This window comes from Heteronotia binoei, chromosome 2 (genome assembly GCF_032191835.1).
Source record: "Heteronotia binoei isolate CCM8104 ecotype False Entrance Well chromosome 2, APGP_CSIRO_Hbin_v1, whole genome shotgun sequence".
In the NCBI taxonomy this organism is placed as follows: domain Eukaryota; kingdom Metazoa; phylum Chordata; class Lepidosauria; order Squamata; family Gekkonidae; genus Heteronotia; species Heteronotia binoei.
The window spans coordinates 2378611-2398940 of record NC_083224.1 but is presented as its reverse complement, the minus strand read 5'-3'; the positions used below and the strand labels follow the sequence as shown (position 1 = coordinate 2398940).

Below are 20330 nucleotides of genomic sequence, written 5' to 3'. Positions count from 1 at the left end.
AAGGATGAGAAATGGCGGCTCCAAGGAACGCCCCATTCGCCGGCGCTGCCCCCGCCAGCTGCCAGGCCTTTGAGGTGAAGAGCCCTGGCCCCTCTTACCCAAGGTGTTGTGGACCCCGTCGGCTTCTTCCTTCACGCTTTCATCCAGGCGTTCCAAATTCTGGACCAGCAAAGCCACCACCTGCCCTTCAACCTGAGTCACAGAAGTGGGGGTGGGGAGAGAAGAAATTGTTAAAGAAAGCATGGTTAAATGGATGCAGAATATCGGTCATACAACTGCATTAGCAGACTGGGAGAAGCGATGGAAAATGAACGTAAAAATGGCTAGATCCTCTGCTCTCAAAGAAAACATATACAAGATGATTTATAGGTGGTACATTACTCCTGATGGTTGATGCAACAGGTACCAAGGGATTTCTTCAAGGAGTCCTTGTACCTCTTCTTTGGTGCCCCTCTATTTCGATGGCCTCAGATCGCAAAGCATGGAGGCACACCATCCACCAGGCTGTCTCTTCCTTTGAGAGCGCACGCATAGCTGGTCTTGAGGACAAAAGGAGATTGAGGAAGAATCGCACTGCTACAGCACCAACCCCAAATCAGACTTTTCCCTGCAGCCACTATGGCCGGATCTGCCTGTCCCGCATTGGTCTTGTCAGCCACCAGCGAGCCTGCAGCAGACGTGGACTACTGCACCTTTCTTAAATCTTCGTTCGCGAAGTCAAGCCGAAAGAGACTCCTGAGAAGCTCTCCAAGACATATCAGAACACCTCTAATAGATGTTGGAAATGCCAGAAAACAATTGGCTCGTTTTATCCCACATGGTGGCGATGCGAAAGGGCGAGAAGTTATTGGACTCAAATATACACCTGGCTACAAAAAATACTTAAAATAAATATAAACCACCTACCCGAATTTCATCTTTTGAGTATATGTCAAAATCTCATTTCTAAGACACAAGCTACATTTTTGGTTCATGCAACTACGGCAGCAAGAATTATATATGCTAGGTACTGGAAGGCACCACAAATACCTGAGAAGGAAGAATTTGTACAAAAAGTGTTGGAAATAGCTGAAATGGACTTTCGCTCAACCAACAAAGTTAAATCAACGTAAAGAGGTTTGGCAGCCCATGTATAATTGGTTGAACATGCAGAAATCGTCGTAGTAAAGGAGAGGGGTGACGGAAGAGAAGCTTCAATGAAACTGATAGATGAACTTAGAAGAGCCAGATCAAAGTTCTCTTCCCCCCAAATGTCAGTTTACGTATATTTTTCATTTATTGTTTTTGCATTGTGATAACTTTTGTGCTATTGTTATTATGTTGTTTATTATGTAAAAAACAAAAATATTATGGACTAAAAAAAAAAGTGTGTGGGGGGAATGAAAACAGGCGAGGGGAAAAGTGCTTTTTGGGGGGTCCTTGTTGGGGAGGTCAGTGGGGTACAAACGAAGCAGAATGGGGGCGGGTGGGGGGAGCACGGAACAAGCAGGGCGGGTTGCATGGGGGAGTCGAGGCAGGCCGGAAATCAAAATGCTCCAGGAATAAAAGCGGCTTCGGAGGGAAGTATGCTTTAATACTATACTTTAATGCACCCTGTTTTTCTAAGGGCTAACTTATATCATTTCTCTTTTAGAAGAGTGTATCAGAATATTTGGGGTTTCTGTTTTTGTTTTTTTGTACTGACATACTCAAACGGGGGGGGGATATTGGCTGTTTGTCTTATTGCATGTACCAACCCATCCTATGGCAAACTATAGAAGAAGAAGAAGAAGACATTGGATTTATATTCCGCCCTCCACTCAACAGACCCCCCCTGTGAGGTGGGTGGGGATGAGAGGGCTCTCCCAGAAGCTGCCCTTTCAAGGACAGAGTCTCAGAGCGGCCTGCAATCTCCTTTCCCTTCCTTCACCACAACAGACACCCTGTGAGGTGGGTGGGGCTGAGAGAGCTCTCCCAGAAGCCGCCCTTTCAAGGACAACCTCTGCCAGAGCTATGGCCGATCCAAGGCCATTCCAGCAGATGCAAGTGGAGGAGTGGGGAATCCAACCCGGTTCTCCCAGATAAGAGTCCGCACACTTAACCACTACACCAAATTGGATGTTATAATCTCTTGAGAAACCATGGCCTCTATTTAAACTAACAAAGCCAGAACAAAAGCCGCAGGCAGACAGAGAGTCCCCTTCCACATCTGAGGCACGATGCTGGCATTACGTGTGGGCAGGGGGAGCACCAGGGCCAAGGGGAGAGGCCTGGGCACAGAAAGAAACCCACCTTGAACATATGAAGCTGCCTTATACTGAATTAGACCTTAAGTCCATCAAAGTCAGTCTTGTCTACTCAGACTGGCAGCGGCTCTCCAGGGTCTCAAGCGGAGGTTTTTCACGCCTACTTGCCTGGACCTAGATTTATGGCACCCCTACGTCAGCAGTCTGGTTCTTATCACCTAGTGAACATATATATGAACATATGAAGCTGCCTTCTACTGAATCAGACCCTCGGTCCATCAAAGTCAGTATTGCCTTCTCAGACTGGCAGCGGCTCTCCAGGGTCTCAAGCTGAGGTTTTTCACACCTATTTGCCTGGACCCTTTTAGTTGGAGATGCCGGGGATTGAACCTGGGACCTTCTGTTTATCAAGCAGATGCTCTGCCACTGAGCCACCGTCCCTCCCCTGCTCTCCAGGGTCTCCAGCTGAGGTTTTTCACGCCTACTTGCCTGGACCCTTTTTAGTTGGAGATGCCAGGGATTGAACCTGGGACCTTCTGCTTCCCAAGCAGATGCTCTACCACTGAGCCACCGTCCCTCCCCTGCTCTCCAGGGTCTCCAGCTGAGGTTTTTCACGCCTACTTGCCTGGACCCTTTTTAGTTGGAGATGCCAGGGATTGAACCTGGGACCTTCTGCTTCCCAAGCAGATGCTCTACCACTGAGCCACCGTCCCTCCCCTGCTCTCCAGGGTCTCCAGCTGAGGTTTTTCACGCCTACTTGCCTGGACCCTTTTTAGTTGGAGATGCCAGGGATTGAACCTGGGACCTTCTGCTTCCCAAGCAGATGCTCTACCACTGAGCCACCGTCCCTCCCCTGCTCTCCAGGGTCTCCAGCTGAGGTTTTTCACGCCTACTTGCCTGGACCCTTTTTAGTTGGAGATGCCAGGGATTGAACCTGGGACCTTCTGCTTCCCAAGCAGATGCTCTACCACTGAGCCACCGTCCCTCCCCTGCTCTCCAGGGTCTCCAGCTGAGGTTTTTCACACCCATTTGCCTGGACCCTTTTTTGGAGATGCCGGGGATTGAACCTGGGACCTTCTGTTTATCAAGCAGATGCTCTGCCACTGAGCCACCGTCCCTCCCCTGCTCTCCAGGGTCTCCAGCTGAGGTTTTTCACGCCTACTTGCCTGGACCCTTTTTAGTTGGAGATGCCAGGGATTGAACCTGGGACCTTCTGCTTCCCAAGCAGATGCTCTACCACTGAGCCACCGTCCCTCCCCTGCTCTCCAGGGTCTCCAGCTGAGGTTTTTCACGCCTACTTGCCTGGACCCTTTTTAGTTGGAGATGCCAGGGATTGAACCTGGGACCTTCTGCTTCCCAAGCAGATGCTCTACCACTGAGCCACCGTCCCTCCCCTGCTCTCCAGGGTCTCCAGCTGAGGTTTTTCACGCCTACTTGCCTGGACCCTTTTTAGTTGGAGATGCCAGGGATTGAACCTGGGACCTTCTGCTTCCCAAGCAGATGCTCTACCACTGAGCCACCGTCCCTCCCCTGCTCTCCAGGGTCTCCAGCTGAGGTTTTTCACACCTATTTGCCTGGACCCTTTTTAGGTGGAGATGCCGGGGATTGAACCTGGGACCTTCTGCTTCCCAAGCAGATGCTCTACCACTGAGCCACCGTCCCTCCCCTGCTCTCCAGGGTCTCCAGCTGAGGTTTTTCACACCTATTTGCCTGGACCCTTTTTAGGTGGAGATGCCGGGGATTGAACCTGGGACCTTCTGCTTCCCAAGCAGATGCTCTACCACTGAGCCACCGTCCCTCCCCTGCTCTCCAGGGTCTCCAGCTGAGGTTTTTCACGCCTACTTGCCTGGACCCTTTTTAGTTGGAGATGCCAGGGATTGAACCTGGGACCTTCTGCTTCCCAAGCAGATGCTCTACCACTGAGCCACCGTCCCTCCCCTGCTCTCCAGGGTCTCCAGCTGAGGTTTTTCACACCCATTTGCCTGGACCCTTTTTTGGAGATGCCAGGGATTGAACCTGGGACCTTCTGCTTCCCAAGCAGATGCTCACTTAGCCACCGTCCCTCCCCTGAGACTAGAGTACTGCAATGCACTCTATATAAGTCTCCCCTCAAAATGAGCTTGGAAATTCCACTTAGTGCAGAATGCCGCAGCTCAGTTATGATGAGGAGCTAGGGGATGTATACCTATTACATCTATTCTGCAATCACTCTGCTAGCAGCCCATTAGTTACTGGGCTCAATTCACATTACTGCCAAAGCCTTCATGGCCTTGGGCCCTCACAGCTGCAGGGCTGTCTCTCCTCCTATGCCTCACCACAACTTTGCTGCTCAGTGTTTTTTCAGCCCTGTTTTGTCCTACACTGTTTGCGATTTCTTTTAATCTGCTAAAAAATATCCCCATGCTTCCACACTGCACACTTAAACGAAGAATTGCTGCGTCCTTTCCCATATGCCTGATGACGTCTGCTTAAGAGCGTACGAAAGCTTACATTCCGAATAAAACTTAGTTGGTCTTAAAGGTGGACTTGTCTACCGCTTTGTTCTATTGCTTCAGACCAACACGGCCGCCTAACGGGATCGATCGGAGGGAAGTGTTTTGATCAGGGATAGAAATCTTGCTCGCAAAGCTTTCCCCCAGCAAACCCCACCGCTGCCTTCTCCCCTCCCCTTAATTAATTGGACAGTTTTTTCCGTGTCAGGAACAACAGAAAAACACCAGCCGGATACGGGCCCCGTCACAGGCCTGCGATCCCCCAAATCGAGCCTTGATTGACTCGTAACCTCCCCGAATTCCAAAGCACCGCGCAGGAGAGCCCAAGTGGGCATCGGCGGTCTGTCAAGTTCTGAAAGCCGCTTGCTGAGCCTCAATGGCGGGTTGCCATTTCAGCGGAATTTCCCCCTCGCTCTCCCACTCAGCCTCCCTGCCGGAGCTGTCTGAGAAACGGCTGGAGCGCAATCCGAGGGACGAGCAATTACACGTAATGAAAGCCTTCGGGAAAGAAAGGGAGGCTTCTGGAACAGGGAGGGGGGGACCCACACCAGACGATCACGCCGGCTTTTATTGCACGGCCCAACGCAGTTAGTGAGGCTGAAGGCGATTTTATCTGATTAAAACTCACTCTCTCTTATTTTTTTTAAGGGTGCTTTGGACATAGACAGCCCTCACTCCCGGCAGGGAATTCAGCAACTCAGCGCGTTTGCCGATGGATTTCGCTAATTGGGATTTTCCAGGGCAGCGTCTGATGGGCTTCCAAGAACAAAAGCCGCAGGCAGACAGAGAGTCCCCTACCACATATGAGGCTCCATGCTGGCACTACGTGTGGGCCGGGGGAGCACTAGGGCCAAGGGGAGAGGCCCGGGCACAGAAAGAAACCCACCTTGAACATATGAAGCTGCCTTATACTGAATCAGACCTTAAGTCCATCAAAGTCAGCCTTGTCTACTCAGACTGGCAGCGGCTCTCCAGGGTCTCCAGCGGAGGTTTTTCACACCTACTTGCCTGAACCCTTTTCAGTTGGAGATGCTGGGGATTGAACCTGGGACCTTCTGCTTACCCAGCAGATGCTCTACCACTGAGCCACCATCCCCCCCTGCTCTCCAGGGTCTCAAGCTGAGGTTTTTCACGCCTGTTTGCCTGGACCCTTTTCAGTTGGAGATGCTGGGGATTGAACCTGGGACCTTCTGTTTACCAAGCAGAAGCTCTACCACTGAGCCACCATCCCTCCCCTAAAGGTTTTGGGAGATCCATTGTTCATATGAACATATGAAGCTGCCTTCTATTCGAATCAGACCCACCCCCCTCGGTCCATCAAAGTCAGTCTTGTCTCCTCAGACTGGTAGGCTCTCCAGGGTCTCAACCTGAGGTTTTGCTCGCCTATTTGCCTAGACCATTTTTTGTTGGAGATGCCGGGGACTGAACCTGGGACCTTCTGCTTACCAAGCAGCTGCTCTACCACAGAGCCACCGCCCCTCCCTAAAGTCAATATTGTCTACTCAGACTGGCAGTGGCTCTCCAGCGTCTCAAGCTGAGGTTTTTCACACCTACTTGCCTGGACCCTTTTTAGTTGTCGATGCTGAGGATTGAACCTGGGACCTTCTGCTTACCAAGCAGATGCTCTACCACTGATCCACCATCCTTCCCCTAAAGGTTTTGGGAGATCCATTGTTCATATGAACACATGAAGCTGCCTTCTATTGAATCAGACCCCGCCCCCCTTGGTCCATCAAAGTCAGTCTTGTCTCCTCAGACTGGCAGCTGCTTTCCAGGGTCTCAAGATGAGGTTTTTCACGCCTACTTGCCTGGACCCTTTTTAGTTGGAGATGCCAGGGACTGAACCTGGGACCTTCTGCTTACCAAACAGGTGCTCTACCACTGAGCCACTGTCCCTCCCCAATCAGACCCTCGGTCCATCAAAGTCAGTCTTGTCTACTCAGACTGGAAGCAGCTCTCCAGGGTCTCAAGCTGAGGTTTCTCACGCCTACTTGCCTGGACCGTTTTTCGTTGGAGATGCCGGGGATTGAACCTGGGACCTTCCGCTTACCCAGCAGATGCTCTACCACTGAGCCACCGTCCTTCCCACCTTCTGGATCCCAGAGCAAGTGCTGCTGGTGAGGATACTTGTCCTGCCCTGCGATTGGAGTCTGTTTAATTGGCGATGCCGGGGACTGAACCTGGGACCTTCCGCACTGAAAGGAGGTGCTCTAACAGTGAGCAATGGCCTACTTTCCCAAAAGCACACCCCCCTGAGCCAGCGGATATGACGACAGTAACTCTCTGCAGTGGCCACAGCAGGCACCGAAGCGGTCACAATCGCAGGAACCTGCTTTCCACTGAATCGGACCCTCGGTCCATCATGGGCAGTACTGCCTACTCAGACTGACAGATGCTCCCCAGGGTGTCAGGAGTACAGGCTTTCTGCACGCCAGGCAGAAGCTCTTCCGCTGAGCCACGACCCCTCCCCATCCCCTGCAGCAATTTATCGCAGACACGGGGTGGGGGTGGGGTGGGGAATGAGAAATAAGATGGCTTCCCTCCTGCTGGGCGTTCGCAACACTTGTGTCAGAAGCCTCGCTTGAAGCCAGGCAACCAGACTGCTCGCAAGGATGCATCCTTTGCTAAATGCAGCCCGACAGCAAGCAGAGTTCAATCTTCCAGCGTTTCTCATCCAGAGTTCCCTTGCAGCAAGGCCCCCCCCCCCCAGGACTCAGAGCGGAGATGTCTCAGCCCATCTTGGAGGAAAAGCCTGTGAGCGGGCCGAGGCTGTTCGACTGTGACAGAACCCACCCCGTTTTCTCCTTCCCCCCAATGACCAAATCTCAGGGGAAAGGCTGGAAGAGAATCCACAAGAAAGGATTTGAGGCTGGAGGAAACCATTTTGAGCCAGATTAAGACCGACGAGTGGACTCCTTCCCCATGGATGTCCAGGGACAGAAGGTCTATCTAGTCCAGCCTCCTGTCTCACACAGGGGCCAGCCAGTTCCTCTGGAGGAACAACAGGGCAGAGAGGCCGAGGCCTTCCCCTGAGAAGAACATCAGAAAAGCCCTGCTGGATCAGACCAGGGAGGGTCCATCTAGTCCAGCATCCTGTCTCACACAGTGGCCAGCCAGTTCCTCTGGAGGGCCAACAACAGGACAGAGAGGCCAAGGCCTTCCCCTGAGAAGAACATCAGAAGAGCCCTGCTGGGTCAGACCAGGGAGGGTCCATCTAGTCCAGCCTCCTGTCACACACAGGGGCCAACCAGTTCCTCTGGAGGGCCAACAACAGGGCAGAGAAGCCAAGGCCTTCACAAGAACATCAGAAGAACACACTGTGTCACACAGTGGCCAAAAACCCAGGTGCCATCAGGAGGTCCATCACTGGGGCCAGGACACTAGAAGCCCTCCTACTGTGCCCCTCCCAAACATCAAGAATACAGAGCATCACTGGCCCAGACAGAGAGTTCCACCAATAGGTTGTGGCTAAGAGCCACTGATGGACCACTGCTCCATATGCTGATCCAATCCCCTCTGAAATCTGTCTATGCTTGCAGCCGCCACCATCTCTTTTGGCAGTGAAATAAATCTATCCTGTGACCTGGCCTTCCATCCTTACCCTTCAGTAAATGGTGCATGGCGGAGGGGTTGGACTAGATGACCCCCCTGGACCCCTTCTAGCTCTATGATTCCATGGTGTAGATGGAACCTGAATATATCCTGACCTGTCACTCCAAAATGTACCCCTCCCCCCAAAAAAAAACAAGCTGCCTTCTCCTGCAGTGAGTTTCCTGCATTGTGCAGGGGGTTGGACTAGATGACCCTAGAGGTCCCTTTCAACTCTTCTATGATTCTAACAGGCTTCCTCCTTGGGAGGTGGTGGGCTCTCCTTCCTTGGAGGTTTTTAAACAGAGGCTAGATGGCCGTCTGACAGCAATGAAGATCCTGTGAATTTAGGGGGAGGGGGTTGTGAGTTCCCTGCATTGTGCAGGGGGTTGGACTAGATGACCCTAGAGGTCCCTTCCAACTCTAGGATCCTATGATTCTCTGTCTCAGGGTTGGGAGAAGATCTCTGTGTCCCACCTTTAGATCTCAGCCACAGAAGATCACACTAGATGACCCCCGAGACACCACTGCCTCTCCAACTGCAAGCAGCCCCACCATCTCTGATATCTGAACCCAGGGCTTTTTTTTTTTGGTAGCAGGAACTCATTTGAATATTAGGTCACACACCCTGATGTAGCCAATCCTCCTGGAGCTTACCGCAGGCCCCGCACTGAGCGCCCTGCAAGCTAACATAACATAACATCTGAAGCTGCCTTCTACTGAATCAGACCCTCGGTCCATCAAAGTCAGTCTTGTCTACTCAGACTGGCAGCGGCTCTCCAGGGTCTCAAGATGAGGTTTTCCATGCCTACCTGCCTGGACCCTTTTTCGTTGGAGATGCCGGGGATTGAACCTGGGACCTTCTGCTTAGCAAGCAGGTGCCCTACCACTGAGCCACAGTCCCTCCCCAATCAGACCCTCGGTCCATCAAAGTCAGTCTTGTCTACTCAGACTGGCAGCAGCTCTCCAGGGTCTCAAGATGAGGTTTTTCACACCTATTTGCTTGGACCCCTTTTGGAGATGCCGGGGATTGAACCTGGGACCTTCTGCTTACCAAGCAGGTGCTCTGCCACTGAGCCACCGTCCCTCCCCAGCTCTTGGAGGATTGGCTACATCAAGGTGGGTAATGGCCTAATATGCAAAGGAGTTCCTGCTACAAAACCCCGTCTGACCCCACAGCATCAGCAAGGTGGGAATCTTAGCGAACTGCTATTCGGACCTCCGCTGCAGAGTAATTATGTCCCTAAAATAAAAAGGAGCCGTTCAGAACTCCCGACATGACCCATTTTGTTCCAGGTGGACAATAATAACAATAGGGTTTTTTTTTTTAAAGCTCTCCATGTAGGATATTAACAAGAGCCTGGAAGAAAAAGGCACACAAAGGGAGCGTTTTGTCCAGCTTTGTGGCTCCTCCGCAAAAGAGATTCAGGATACGTCCTCCCCACCACCACCCCCTTCGCTCATTCAAGCCAAACCTTGTAAAGGGGAGCCGGTAATTAAAAGAACTCCGAGGGCAGCCAGAGCAACTCATCCAGGTCAACTGTAATTAACCTCCGGGAGGGAACATCTCAGCCACAGAGCGAGAAAGGGGGGGGGGTTGAGAAGATAAGAGATAAGCCTGATCTTAACCCAAAACTGACAGTTCCCCCCCCCCACAAAAAAAAGCACCCCCCTGGTGCTCCACAAAGGCAACCGCTCTCCCAAGAAGCAGTCTGCAAAGAGGACAGGAAATGTCTGGCCAGCTGCCAGTGGGTCAGTGGGCACCCTTCCCTTGCCCCATGTTTTTCGTGCCCAGGAGCCAGTAAAACCCTCCTGAGGAACTGGGATGCACCAGAGGAGAAGACGCCTGGGGGGGGGGGGGTCACCCTGCCGTTTCGCTTGCTATGAGACAGAAAGGAAGCCAACAGTCAGGAAGGGTGGGAGAGGGAAGAAAAGAGAGCCAGCCTGGCACGGTGGCGAAAACATTAGACTAGAACAGGGGTGGCCAAACAGTGGCTGGGGAGACACGCGTGGCCCTTTCACACGTATTGTGTGGCTCTCAAAGCCCCCACTGCCCTTTGGGCCGACTTGGAGAAAGCATCTGTCTCTTTAAATCGCTTTTCCAAGCCAAGTCAGCCAGCAGCTTCAAATTAAAGCTGCTTTCCTTCCACCTTTCCTTCCTTCCTTCCTTCCTTCCTTCCTTCCTTCCTTCCTTCCTTCCTTCCTTCCTTCCTTCCTTCCTTCCTTCCTTCCTTCCTTCCTTCTTTCCTTCCTTCTTTCCTTCCTTCCTTCCTCAGTAGAATAGTTCCTCAATGGAACAGGCTTCCTTGGGAGATGGTGGGCTCTCCTTCGAGGTTTTTAAACAGAGGCTAGATGACAGCAATGAGGATCCTGTGAATTTAGGGGGAAGTGTTTGGAAGTTTCCTGCATTGTGCAGGGGGTTGGACTAGATGACCCTGGAGGTCCCTTCCAACTCTAGGATTCTATGAACTTACTGACCGTTAGAGCAGTTCCCCAGTGGAACAGACTTCCTCGGGAGGTGGTGGGCTCTCCTTCCTTGGAGGTTTTTAAACAGAGGCTGGATGGCCATCTGACAGCAATGAGGATCCTGTGAATTTAGGGGGAAGTGTTTGGGAGTTTCCTGCATTGTGCAGGGGGTTAGACTAGATGACCCTGGAGGTCCCTTCCAACTCTAGGATTCTATGAACTTACTGACCGTTAGAGCAGTTCCCCAGTGGAACAGACTTCCTCGGGAGGTGGTGGGCTCTCCTTCCTTGGAGGTTTTTAAACAGAGGCTGCATGGCCATCTGACAGCAGTGAAGATCCTGTGCATTTAGGGGGTGGTGTTTGTGAGTTTCCTGCATTGTGCAGGGGGTTGGACTAGATGACCCTGGAGGTCCCTTCCAACGCTATGATTCTAAGATTCCTTCCTTCCTTCCTGCCTGCCCTCAAACTTCTGATGTCCATGTCCTGTGGCTCTCAAACATCTTACGTTAAGCAAATTTGGCTAGCCCTGAACTAGCATCTGGGAGACCCAGGTTCGAATTCCCACTCTGCCCCAGAAGCTTGGGCAAGGCACACATTCGCAGACTACACTCCCTCACAGGGTGTGGCTTGCAAAATAGGACATAAATCAACACATACATGAATAAACAAAATGGCTACCTTATTCCAGCTTCTGGTAACTCCCCAAGCTCTACAAGACATGAGGGAGGGAGTAGGCTCGGGGGAAAGAGAGACAGCATCCCAGGGCTCCCTCTTCCTCATCCACCCTCCCTCTAAAAGAAAATGCTTCCCATCTTCCTTTGGCACACCACTCTGGCTTCCCGGGGGAAGACTGAACAGCGGCAAGCCCAGTGCTGAGATCTCCCTCCAAGGGGCAAAGGGCTGCCCTTGGAAAAAGGTGTTGTCTTCACAGGGGACCACAGGGATAATCCGAAACTGGCGTCCTCAAAAGAATGAGCAGGGGGGCTCTTGGGAATCCCAAAGGCCAAGGAGAAGCCCTCAGCAAGAAGACAATGGTGCCCGGGCAGAGGAGCGGCCGCACAGTCTACTCACCAGGGCATCGATGAGGACTTCAGCTCCTTCCTCGCTCTCATGGAGGGTGTCGATGTCCGTCAGCTCCTGCAGGAGATCCACCACGGCTATAGACACATGTAGAGGCATTAAGGAGGACATAAGAGCATAACAATATCCTGCCGGATCAGACCAATGGACCATCTCGTCCAGCTTCCTGTCTCACACAGTGGCCAGCCAGTTCTCTGGAGGGCCAACAACAGGGCAGGGAGCCTGAGGTCTTCATAAGAACATCAGAAGAGCCCTGCTGGGTCAGACCAGTGAGGGTCCATCTAGTCCAGCCTCCTGTCTCACAAAGTGGCCAACCAGTTCCTCTGGAGGGCCAACAACAGGGCAGAGAGGCTGAGGCCTTCGTAAGAACATCAGAAGAGCCCTGCTGGGTCAGACCAGTGAGGGTCCATCTCGTCCAGCCTCCTGTCTCCCACAGTGGCCAGCCAGTTCCTCTGGAGGACCAACAACAGGGCAGAGAGGCCGAGGCCTTCATAAGAACATCAAAAGAGCCCTGCTGGATCAGACCAGTGAGGGTCCGCCTAGACCACCATGCTGTCTCACAGAGTGGCCAGTCAGTTCTTTTGGAGGTGTAGGTCTAAAAACAGGACATAAAGGCTAAGGCCTTCTCGTGATGTTGCCTCCTGGAACTAGGATTCAAGATTGATTACCTCTGGATGTGGAGGTTCCCTTTAGTTATGACTACATTCTCTAACATCAAATTCACAGGATGCCTTTGAGTGCTGGTATTTGAGAGAGGCAGTTTGGTGTAATGGTTAAATGTGTAAACTCTAATCTGGGAGATCCGGGTTTGATTCCCCACTCCTCCACTTGCAGCTGCTGGAATAGCCTTGGGTCAGTTATAGTTCTCGCTGGAGTTTTCCTTGAAAGGGCAGCTTCTGGGAGAGCTCTCTCAGCCCCACCCACCCCACCGTGTGTCTGTTGTGTGTGTGGGGGGGTGGAGAAGGTAAAGGAGATTGTGACCACTCTGAGACTCTGAGATTCGGAGTATAGGGCGAAATATAAATCCAATTTCTTCTTCTTCTACTTGGGGAGAGAGAATAGGCAAGTTCTCTCTGCACACTCGCAATACCGTGAGAGGTGTGGCTCTGGATTATCAGCAAAGCATCCCTTCCACCCTTGGGGTCCCACTTGAATGACCCTATCCCTGTCCCAGTTCTGGAATTCATGCAGTCTCAATTCCCACTCTCTAAACCAGGGGTCCCCAATCCAGGCCACACAACCTTGCCCTTCTCACGCAGCCTCGCCCCTACCTCCGTAGCGCCTCCGCCTCCCCCCGTTTTCACCATTTTAAGGCCGGGAAGGGGTGGTGAAGCACCTCCCAGGCTGACCCCTGCCTGTCAATCAGCTGATCAGCCGGGAAAACTGCTAACTGCCGCAGCAAGGGACGCTGTCCCTGCCTCCTTCCCCAGCCTTAAAATGGTGAAAACGGGGGGAGGGGAAGAAGAAGAGAATATTGGATTTATATTCCGCCCTCCACTCTGAAGAGTCTCACAGCGGCTCACAATCTCCTTTCCCTTCCTCCCCCACAACAGACACGCTGTGAGGTAGATGAAGATATTGGATTTATTTCCCGCCCTCCACTCCGCAGAGTCTCAGAGCGGCTCACAATCTCCTTTCCCTTCCTCCCCCACAACAGACACCCTGTGAGGTAGATGAAGATATTGGATTTATATCCCGCCCTTCACTCTGAAGAGTCTCAGAGCGGCTCACAATCTCCTTTACCTCCCTCCCCCACAACAGACACCCTGTGAGGTAGATGAAGATATTGGATTTATATCCCGCCCTCCACTCCAAAGAGTCTCAGAGCGGCTCACAATCTCCTTTCCCTTCCTCCCCTGTGAGGTGGGTGGGGCTGGAGAGGGCTCTCACAGCAGCTGCCCTTTCAAGGACAACCTCTGCCAGAGCTCTGGCTGACCCAAGGCCATGCTAGCAGGTGCAAGTGGAGCAGTGGGGAATCAAACCCGGTTCTCTCAGATAAGAGTCTGTGCACTTAACCACTGCACCAAAGTGGCTCTCCAAGGAGGAGGAGGCAGCAAGACTGTACGGGGGCGAAGGAGGCAGGAGGAAAAAGGGGGAGGGGGAGGCACCGTGGGGGGGCCGAATTGGTTGCCCCCACCCTGCCAGTCCTGGGGCCACGCTCGGCGGGCCGGCCCTGGGGGCAAAAAGGTTGGGGACCACTGCTCTAAACCACAGTCCTAGTGACCCCCCCCCCCCAAAAAACAATAACTTTCCTAAGGTCACACCTGCAGTCCAATATATCCCCAGGAGGCTCCGTGTGCTGCCTTTGCATCGGCATTTCTTTTACCTCCTGCTACATGCCAACACAATTCCACGACTCCTGATGCTCTAAGACCCCACTGACCTACGTCTGCCCCCTCCAAGAGCGTCAGGGACACGGCGTGGGAGCGACCCATAAGCAAGCCAAACTCCCAGGTGCCAAGGAAGGGCTGTGGCTCTGGGGCAGAGCATCCGCTCGGCAAGCAGAAAGTCCCAGGTTCCATCCCCGGCTGCATCTCCAGTGAACAGAACCAGGCAGAGGTGACGGGAAAGGCGTCTGAAGCCTGAGACCCTGGAGAGCCGATGTCAGTGCGACCAAACAAAAATGACTTTGACGGACCGTGGGGGTCCGATTCAGTACAAGGAACGTGCCCAAGGGAGAACTGTGCAGAAGAGAAACATGGGTCACGGCTGCAGCTTCACAGACGGGAAGGGGGTCTGATTTTCAAAGCCGTTTCTTATTGCTTCTACCATCTTCTAAACCCTATTCTATTACTTACTGCTATTACCACATTATTGCTATTACCATCATTTAACGTGGGCCTATAACTATTAAGTGGCCCCGTGGAGCAGAGTGGTAAAGCAGCGGTACTGCAGCACTGTGGTCTGAACTCTCTGCTCACAATCTGAGTTCGATTCTGGCAGAAGCTGGATTCAGGTAGCCGGCCCAAGGTTGACTCAGCCTTCCATCCTTCCGAGGTCGGTCAAATGAGTCCCCGGAAACGACTGGTGCTTGCACAGGGGACCTTTCCTTTTTCCTGATGCCTCCTGAGGCCCAAAGCCAAGAACTGGGTGCTGAAAGGGCTTTTGCCTGCAGCACATGATCCATTAGGAAAAAAAATTATCCTGCATTCCAGTTTTTAATGTGTTGCAACTTATCATAAAGAGCCCCGTGGCGCAGAGTGGTAAAGCTGCAGTACTGCAGTCGGAGCCCTCTGCTCACGACCTGAGTTCGATCCCAGCGGAAGCTGGTTCAGGTAGCCGGCTCCAGGTTGGCTCAGCCTTCCCTCCTTCCAAGGTCGGTCAAAGGAATCCCCAGCTTATTGGGGGGAAAGTGTAGAGGACTGGGGAAGGCAATGGCAAACCACCCCGTAAAAAAGTCTGCCGTGAAAACGTTGTGAAAGCAACGTCACCCCGGAGTCGGAAACGACTGGTGCTTGCACAGGGGACCTTTCCTTTCTATAACTGGTTACTTGATATGCTGTGTCCTTTCCGCAGGCGGTGCATTTTATTGCTTGTTTTTACTGTTTAATTTTAAGGTGGTGTTTTAACTTTGATCTGTAGGTTTTTATTGCTGCTATTACATGTTGTGATCTGCCTTGAGCCTGTTTACGGGAAAGGGCGGGATATAAGCCTACTAATTAAATACAACAGATACAATAAATAAATAAATTCTGCAGTCGACAGCAGAAAATTCTCTCCGGTTTCCAGCTATTTCTCCATCTCGCTTGGAAACGACTGCAAACGGCACATACAAAGAAACCCGCCTGCGTTTGCCACACTGTCACTGCTAACTGGACGGCGGACAAGTCTCCGAATGAAGGCCCGGCATGCCACAAAGACCAGAAGCGGCACGTTCTGTCAGCGCCCCACTGGAGAGCCCCCTTCCCCTCATTAGCCGGGGGCCTCTCCTTCCGCTGCTGCGGCGTCCCCCAGCCAGCTACATTCTCCCTCATTAGGCCTACCTGAGTATTCTCTGAGACACGCTGATCAATGGTGACCTGTTCCGTGCATGGCAGGAAAGCTAGCCTAGATTTCAAGATGTCCTACATAACCGTCTCCCGAAGACGCTCGCTAAACTGAGTCAGCAGGCAAAGCCCCCCTCCCCAAGTCCGAAGTGGCTGCTCCTTTCTTTCTTTTCCTTTCCATCCCAGCCCCTCCTCTGGAAGCCCATCTGTACTCTTATTTCAACACCACAACGCTCAGTTTTCCCTCACTGCCATTTTCGCTTCTCTTCTGCAGGAGGTGGAAAGAAAAATCCCACTTTCTGCAAAGGTCGCTGAAGTCGCCTCCTTCATAAATGTTTATCTAAAGTTAATTTTCACTTTCTTTCTTCCAGGGGCCACAGAGAAACGTTATCTGGTTCCTCCTCGAGAGACTGCCTTTCGCCGTATGAGCCCTGTCACCTGTTCAGAATCACCTACCTACCTCTTCCCCATGGAAGGAGGAAGAGGAGGAGGAGGAGAAGGAGGAGGAGGAGGAGAAGAAGGAGGAGGAGGAGAAGGAGGAGGAGGAGGAGAAGGAGGAGGAGGAGAAGGAGGAGGAGGAGGGGAGAAGGACGAGGAGAAGGAGGAGAAGGAGGATGAGGAGGAGGGGAGAAGAAGGAGGAGGAGAAGAAGAAGGAGGAGAAGGAGAAGAAGGAGGAGAAGGAGAAGGAGGAGAAGGAGGAGAAGGAGAAGAAGAAGGAGGAAGAGGAGAAGAAGAAGGAGCAGGAGGAGAAGAAGGAAGGAGGAGAAGAAGAAGAAGGAGGAGAAGAAGAAGAAGGAGAAGCTGGAGGAGGAGGAGAAGGAGAAGCTGAAGGAGGAGAAGAAGGAGAAAGAGAAGGAGGAGGAGGAGGGGAAGAAGGAGGAGATGAAGGAGGAGGAGAAAGAGGAGGAGAAAGAGGAGGAGGAGAATATAGAGGAGGAGAAGGAGAAGATGAAGGAGAAGAAGGAGGAGGAGAAGGAGGAGGAGAAGAAGGAGGAGGAGGAGAAGGAGGAGGAGGAGGGGAGAAGGAGAAGGAGGAGGAGAAGGAGGAGGAGGAGAAAAAGGAGAAGGAGGAGGAGGAGGGGAGAAGGAGGAGGAGAAGAAGAAGGAGGAGGAGGAGAAGAAGGAGGAGAAGGAGAAGAAGAAGGAGCAGGAGCAGGAGGAGAAGAAGGAAGGAGAAGAAGGAGGAGAAGAAGAAGAAGGAGAAGGAGGAGAAGAAGGAGGAGGAGGAGAAGCTGGAGGAGGAGGAGAAGGAGGAGAAGGAAAAGCTGAAGGAGGAGAAGAAGGAGAAGAAGGAGGAGGAGAAAGAGAAGGAGGAGGAGGAGATGAAGGAGAAGGAGAAGAAGGAGCAAAAGTAGGAGGAGGAGAAGAAGAAGGAGAAGGAGGAGGGGAAGGAGGAGGAGGAGATGAAGGAGGAGGAGGAGAAAGAGAAAGAGGAGGAGAAAGAGGAGGAGAAAGAGGAGGAGGAGAATATAGAGGAGGAGAAGGAGAAGATGAAGGAGAAGAAGGAGGAGGAGAAGAAGGTGGAGAAGGAGGAGAAGGAGGAGGAGAAGGAGGTGAAGAAGGAGATAAAATTTTAGTTGGGGAGGGCCATGTGGCCGAAAATGACACTTGACACATCCCGGGCTTTTTTTGTAGCCTCCTCCAGATGCACCTGATGTGTCAGTTACAAGTTCTCATGAAGCGGTTCCTCTCAAGAACAGTTTCTGTCAGAGCTCTCTCAGCCCACCTGCCTCACAGGGTGTCCTTTGTGGGGAGGGGAAAGGAAAGGAGATTATAAGCCCCTCTGAGGCTCCTTTGGATAGCAGTGGGCGGGATATGAATCCAATCTCTTTTTCTTCTGTCCTCATACAGATCACTAAATCTGTAGACTGGCACCAGTCTTAAAATGAGGGAGATGAAGATACCTCTTCCTTCCAAGAGCATCATGACCAAGACAAGCCAACCCTAGAGTTTCACAATCAGTGCCCCAATCTACAAAGTCCTCTACAACATTGCCCAACATCACATTAAGATGATGACGGATTTATACCCCACCCTTCATTCCGAATCTCAGAGTTTCAGAGCAGCTCACAATCTTCTTTACCTTCCTCCTCCACAACAGATATCCTGTGAGGTGGGTGGGGCTGAGAGAGCTCTCCCAGAAGCTGCCCTTTCAAGGACAGAGTCTCAGAGCGGCCCACAATCTCCTTTCCCTTCCTCCCCCACAAGAGACACCCTGTGAGGCGCATGGGGCTGAGAGGGCTGTCCCAGAAGCTGCCCTTTCAAGGACAGAGTCTCAGAGCAGCCTACAATCTCCTTTCTCTTCCTCCCCCACAAAACACACCCTGTGAGGCGGATGGGGCTGAGTGAACTCTCCCAGAAGCTGCCCTTTCAAGGACAGAGTCTCAGAGCAGCCTACAATCTCCTTTCTCTTCCTCCCCCACAAAAGACACCCTGTGAGGTGAGTGGGGCTGAGAGGACTCTCACAGCAGCTGCCCTTTCAAGGGCAGAGTCTCAGAGCGGCCTACAATCTCCTATATCTTCTCCCCACACAACAGACACCCTGTGAGGTGGGTGGGGCTAGATGGCCATCGCTGTCAGGTGGCCATCTAGCCTCTGTTTACAAACCTCCAAGGAAGGAGAGCCCACCACCTCGCAAGGAGGAAGCCTGTTCCACTGAGGAACCGCTCTAACGGCCAGGAAGTCCTTCCTAATGTTGAGCCGGAAACTCTTTTGACTTAATTTCAACCCCTTGGTTCTGGTCCTGCCTTCCGGGGCCACAGAAAACAATTCCACGCCCTCAAGGACCGCATTGGATTAAAGCAATCCAGAGCAGTGATCTTAAAGTCCATTTTGATGCGCCTAACATATTCCATCGTACGTGTCTTACCTTCTGTTTGTAAGCTGCCTGAAGCTCCGTAAGGTGGCTAATAAATGTTTTAATTAAGTTAAATTAAAGCACATCCTTTGTGCACGGTTGGAACCCAACAGGAGCCCCCTGCCCCGCCTTTCCGGGGCTCGTAATTCATCTTGGCAAAGGGAGGGAAAAGGGAGCAGAGCGGGGAAGCAGGACGCCTCTGTCAACGGTGCCCGGAGGCTTCGGCTGGGCTGCAATGCTTCCACACGCTCGACGCCAGCTTTTCCGTCGGCTCAAAACCCTCCAGATGGCCATTACCAGGGCGCAAAATGCCAAGGTCACTTAACAGCTGTCTGGGAGCGACATTCCTCCCCGGTCTTCTGACTGGCACAGCTGCTACCTGCCAGCCACGCCAAAGAACTCTGGAGAAGGGAAAGACTCCCTTGCCCAAAGATCTTGGCCTTGGCTAATTAAAGTCACCACCAAGACATTCTCTTTTACTAGCGCTAGGTCAGCGGAACTGCCTGGTTTCGAAACAAAGTCCTCTGCACAGGATTCTGTTCCCCCCCCTTCCCCCCCCCAGCAGCACTTTCAAGCCCCATACAAAGAGGTGAGAGGCAGATTCCCTACTCTGTTCTTTTTTTTAGAGCAGCGGTCCATCAGTGGCTGTTAGTCACAGCGTATTGTCGGAACTCTCTGTCTAGGGCAGCGATGCTCTGTATTTTCGGTACGTGGGAGGGCAACAGTGGGAGGGCTTCTAGTGTCCTGGCCCCACTGCTGGACCTCCTGATGGTGCCTGGGTTTTTTGGCCACTGCATGACACACAGTGTTGGACTGGATGGGCCATTGGCCTGATCCAACATGGCTTCTCATGTTCTTATAGGTGGAACTCTCTGTCTGGGGCAGTGATGCTCTGTATTCTTGGTGCTTGCGGGGGGGAGGGGCAACAGTGGGAGGGCTTCTAGTGTCCTGGCCCCACTGGTGGACCTTCTGATGGCACCTGGGTTTTTTGGCCACTGCGTGACACACAGTGTTGGACTGGATGGGCCATTGGCCTGATCCAACATGGCTTCTCATGTTCTTATAGATGGAACTCTCTGTCTGGGGCAAGTGATGTTCTGTATTCTTGGTGCTTGGGGGGGGGGGGGCACAGTGGCAGGGCTTCTAGTGTCCTGGCCCCACTGGTGGACCTCCTGATGGTGCCTGGTTTCTTGGCCACTGTGTGACATAGAATGTTGGACTGGAGGGGCCACTGGCCTGATCCAACATGGCTTCTCTTACATTATTATGGGGAGCAGCCTTTCAAGTGCCTCTTCCTGGTTTTGCATAAAGCCACTACAGATCCCTGATAAGGTGCTTTAATGCAGTCTTGTTAAGTGAACACCTCTCGAGGCAGGCTTTCATTTCCAACCCTTAGGACCATAGAGTTGGAAGGGACCTCCAGGGTCATCTAGTCCAACCCCTGCACAATGCAGGAAACTCACAAACACCTCCCCCCTAAATTCACAGGATCTTCATTGCTGTCAGATGGCCATCTAAGAACATAAGAGAAGCCATGTTGGATCAGGCCAACGGCCCATCAAGTCCAACACTCTGTGTCACACAGTGGCAAAAAATTTTATATACACACATACACTGTGGCTAATAGCCACTGAT

General features: G+C 52.3%; 1 protein-coding gene and 1 non-coding gene across 2 annotated transcripts in view; both read right to left on the bottom strand.

Moving 5' to 3' along the window:
• The window catches only part of CTNNBL1 (catenin beta like 1), a 220157-nt gene that overhangs the window by 133729 nt on the left and 66098 nt on the right, over positions 1 to 20330 (bottom strand). The window contains exons 5-6 of the mRNA XM_060263887.1: positions 11843 to 11940; positions 99 to 192 (exon numbers count right to left, since the gene is read on the bottom strand). Of these exons, the coding sequence (XP_060119870.1) occupies positions 99 to 192; positions 11843 to 11940 (192 nt within the window). The remainder of the gene's footprint in view (positions 1 to 98; positions 193 to 11842; positions 11941 to 20330) is intronic.
• TRNAS-GCU (transfer RNA serine (anticodon GCU)) lies at positions 9138 to 9212 on the bottom strand. The gene has a single exon. It is a non-coding gene; the product is annotated as a tRNA-Ser (tRNA).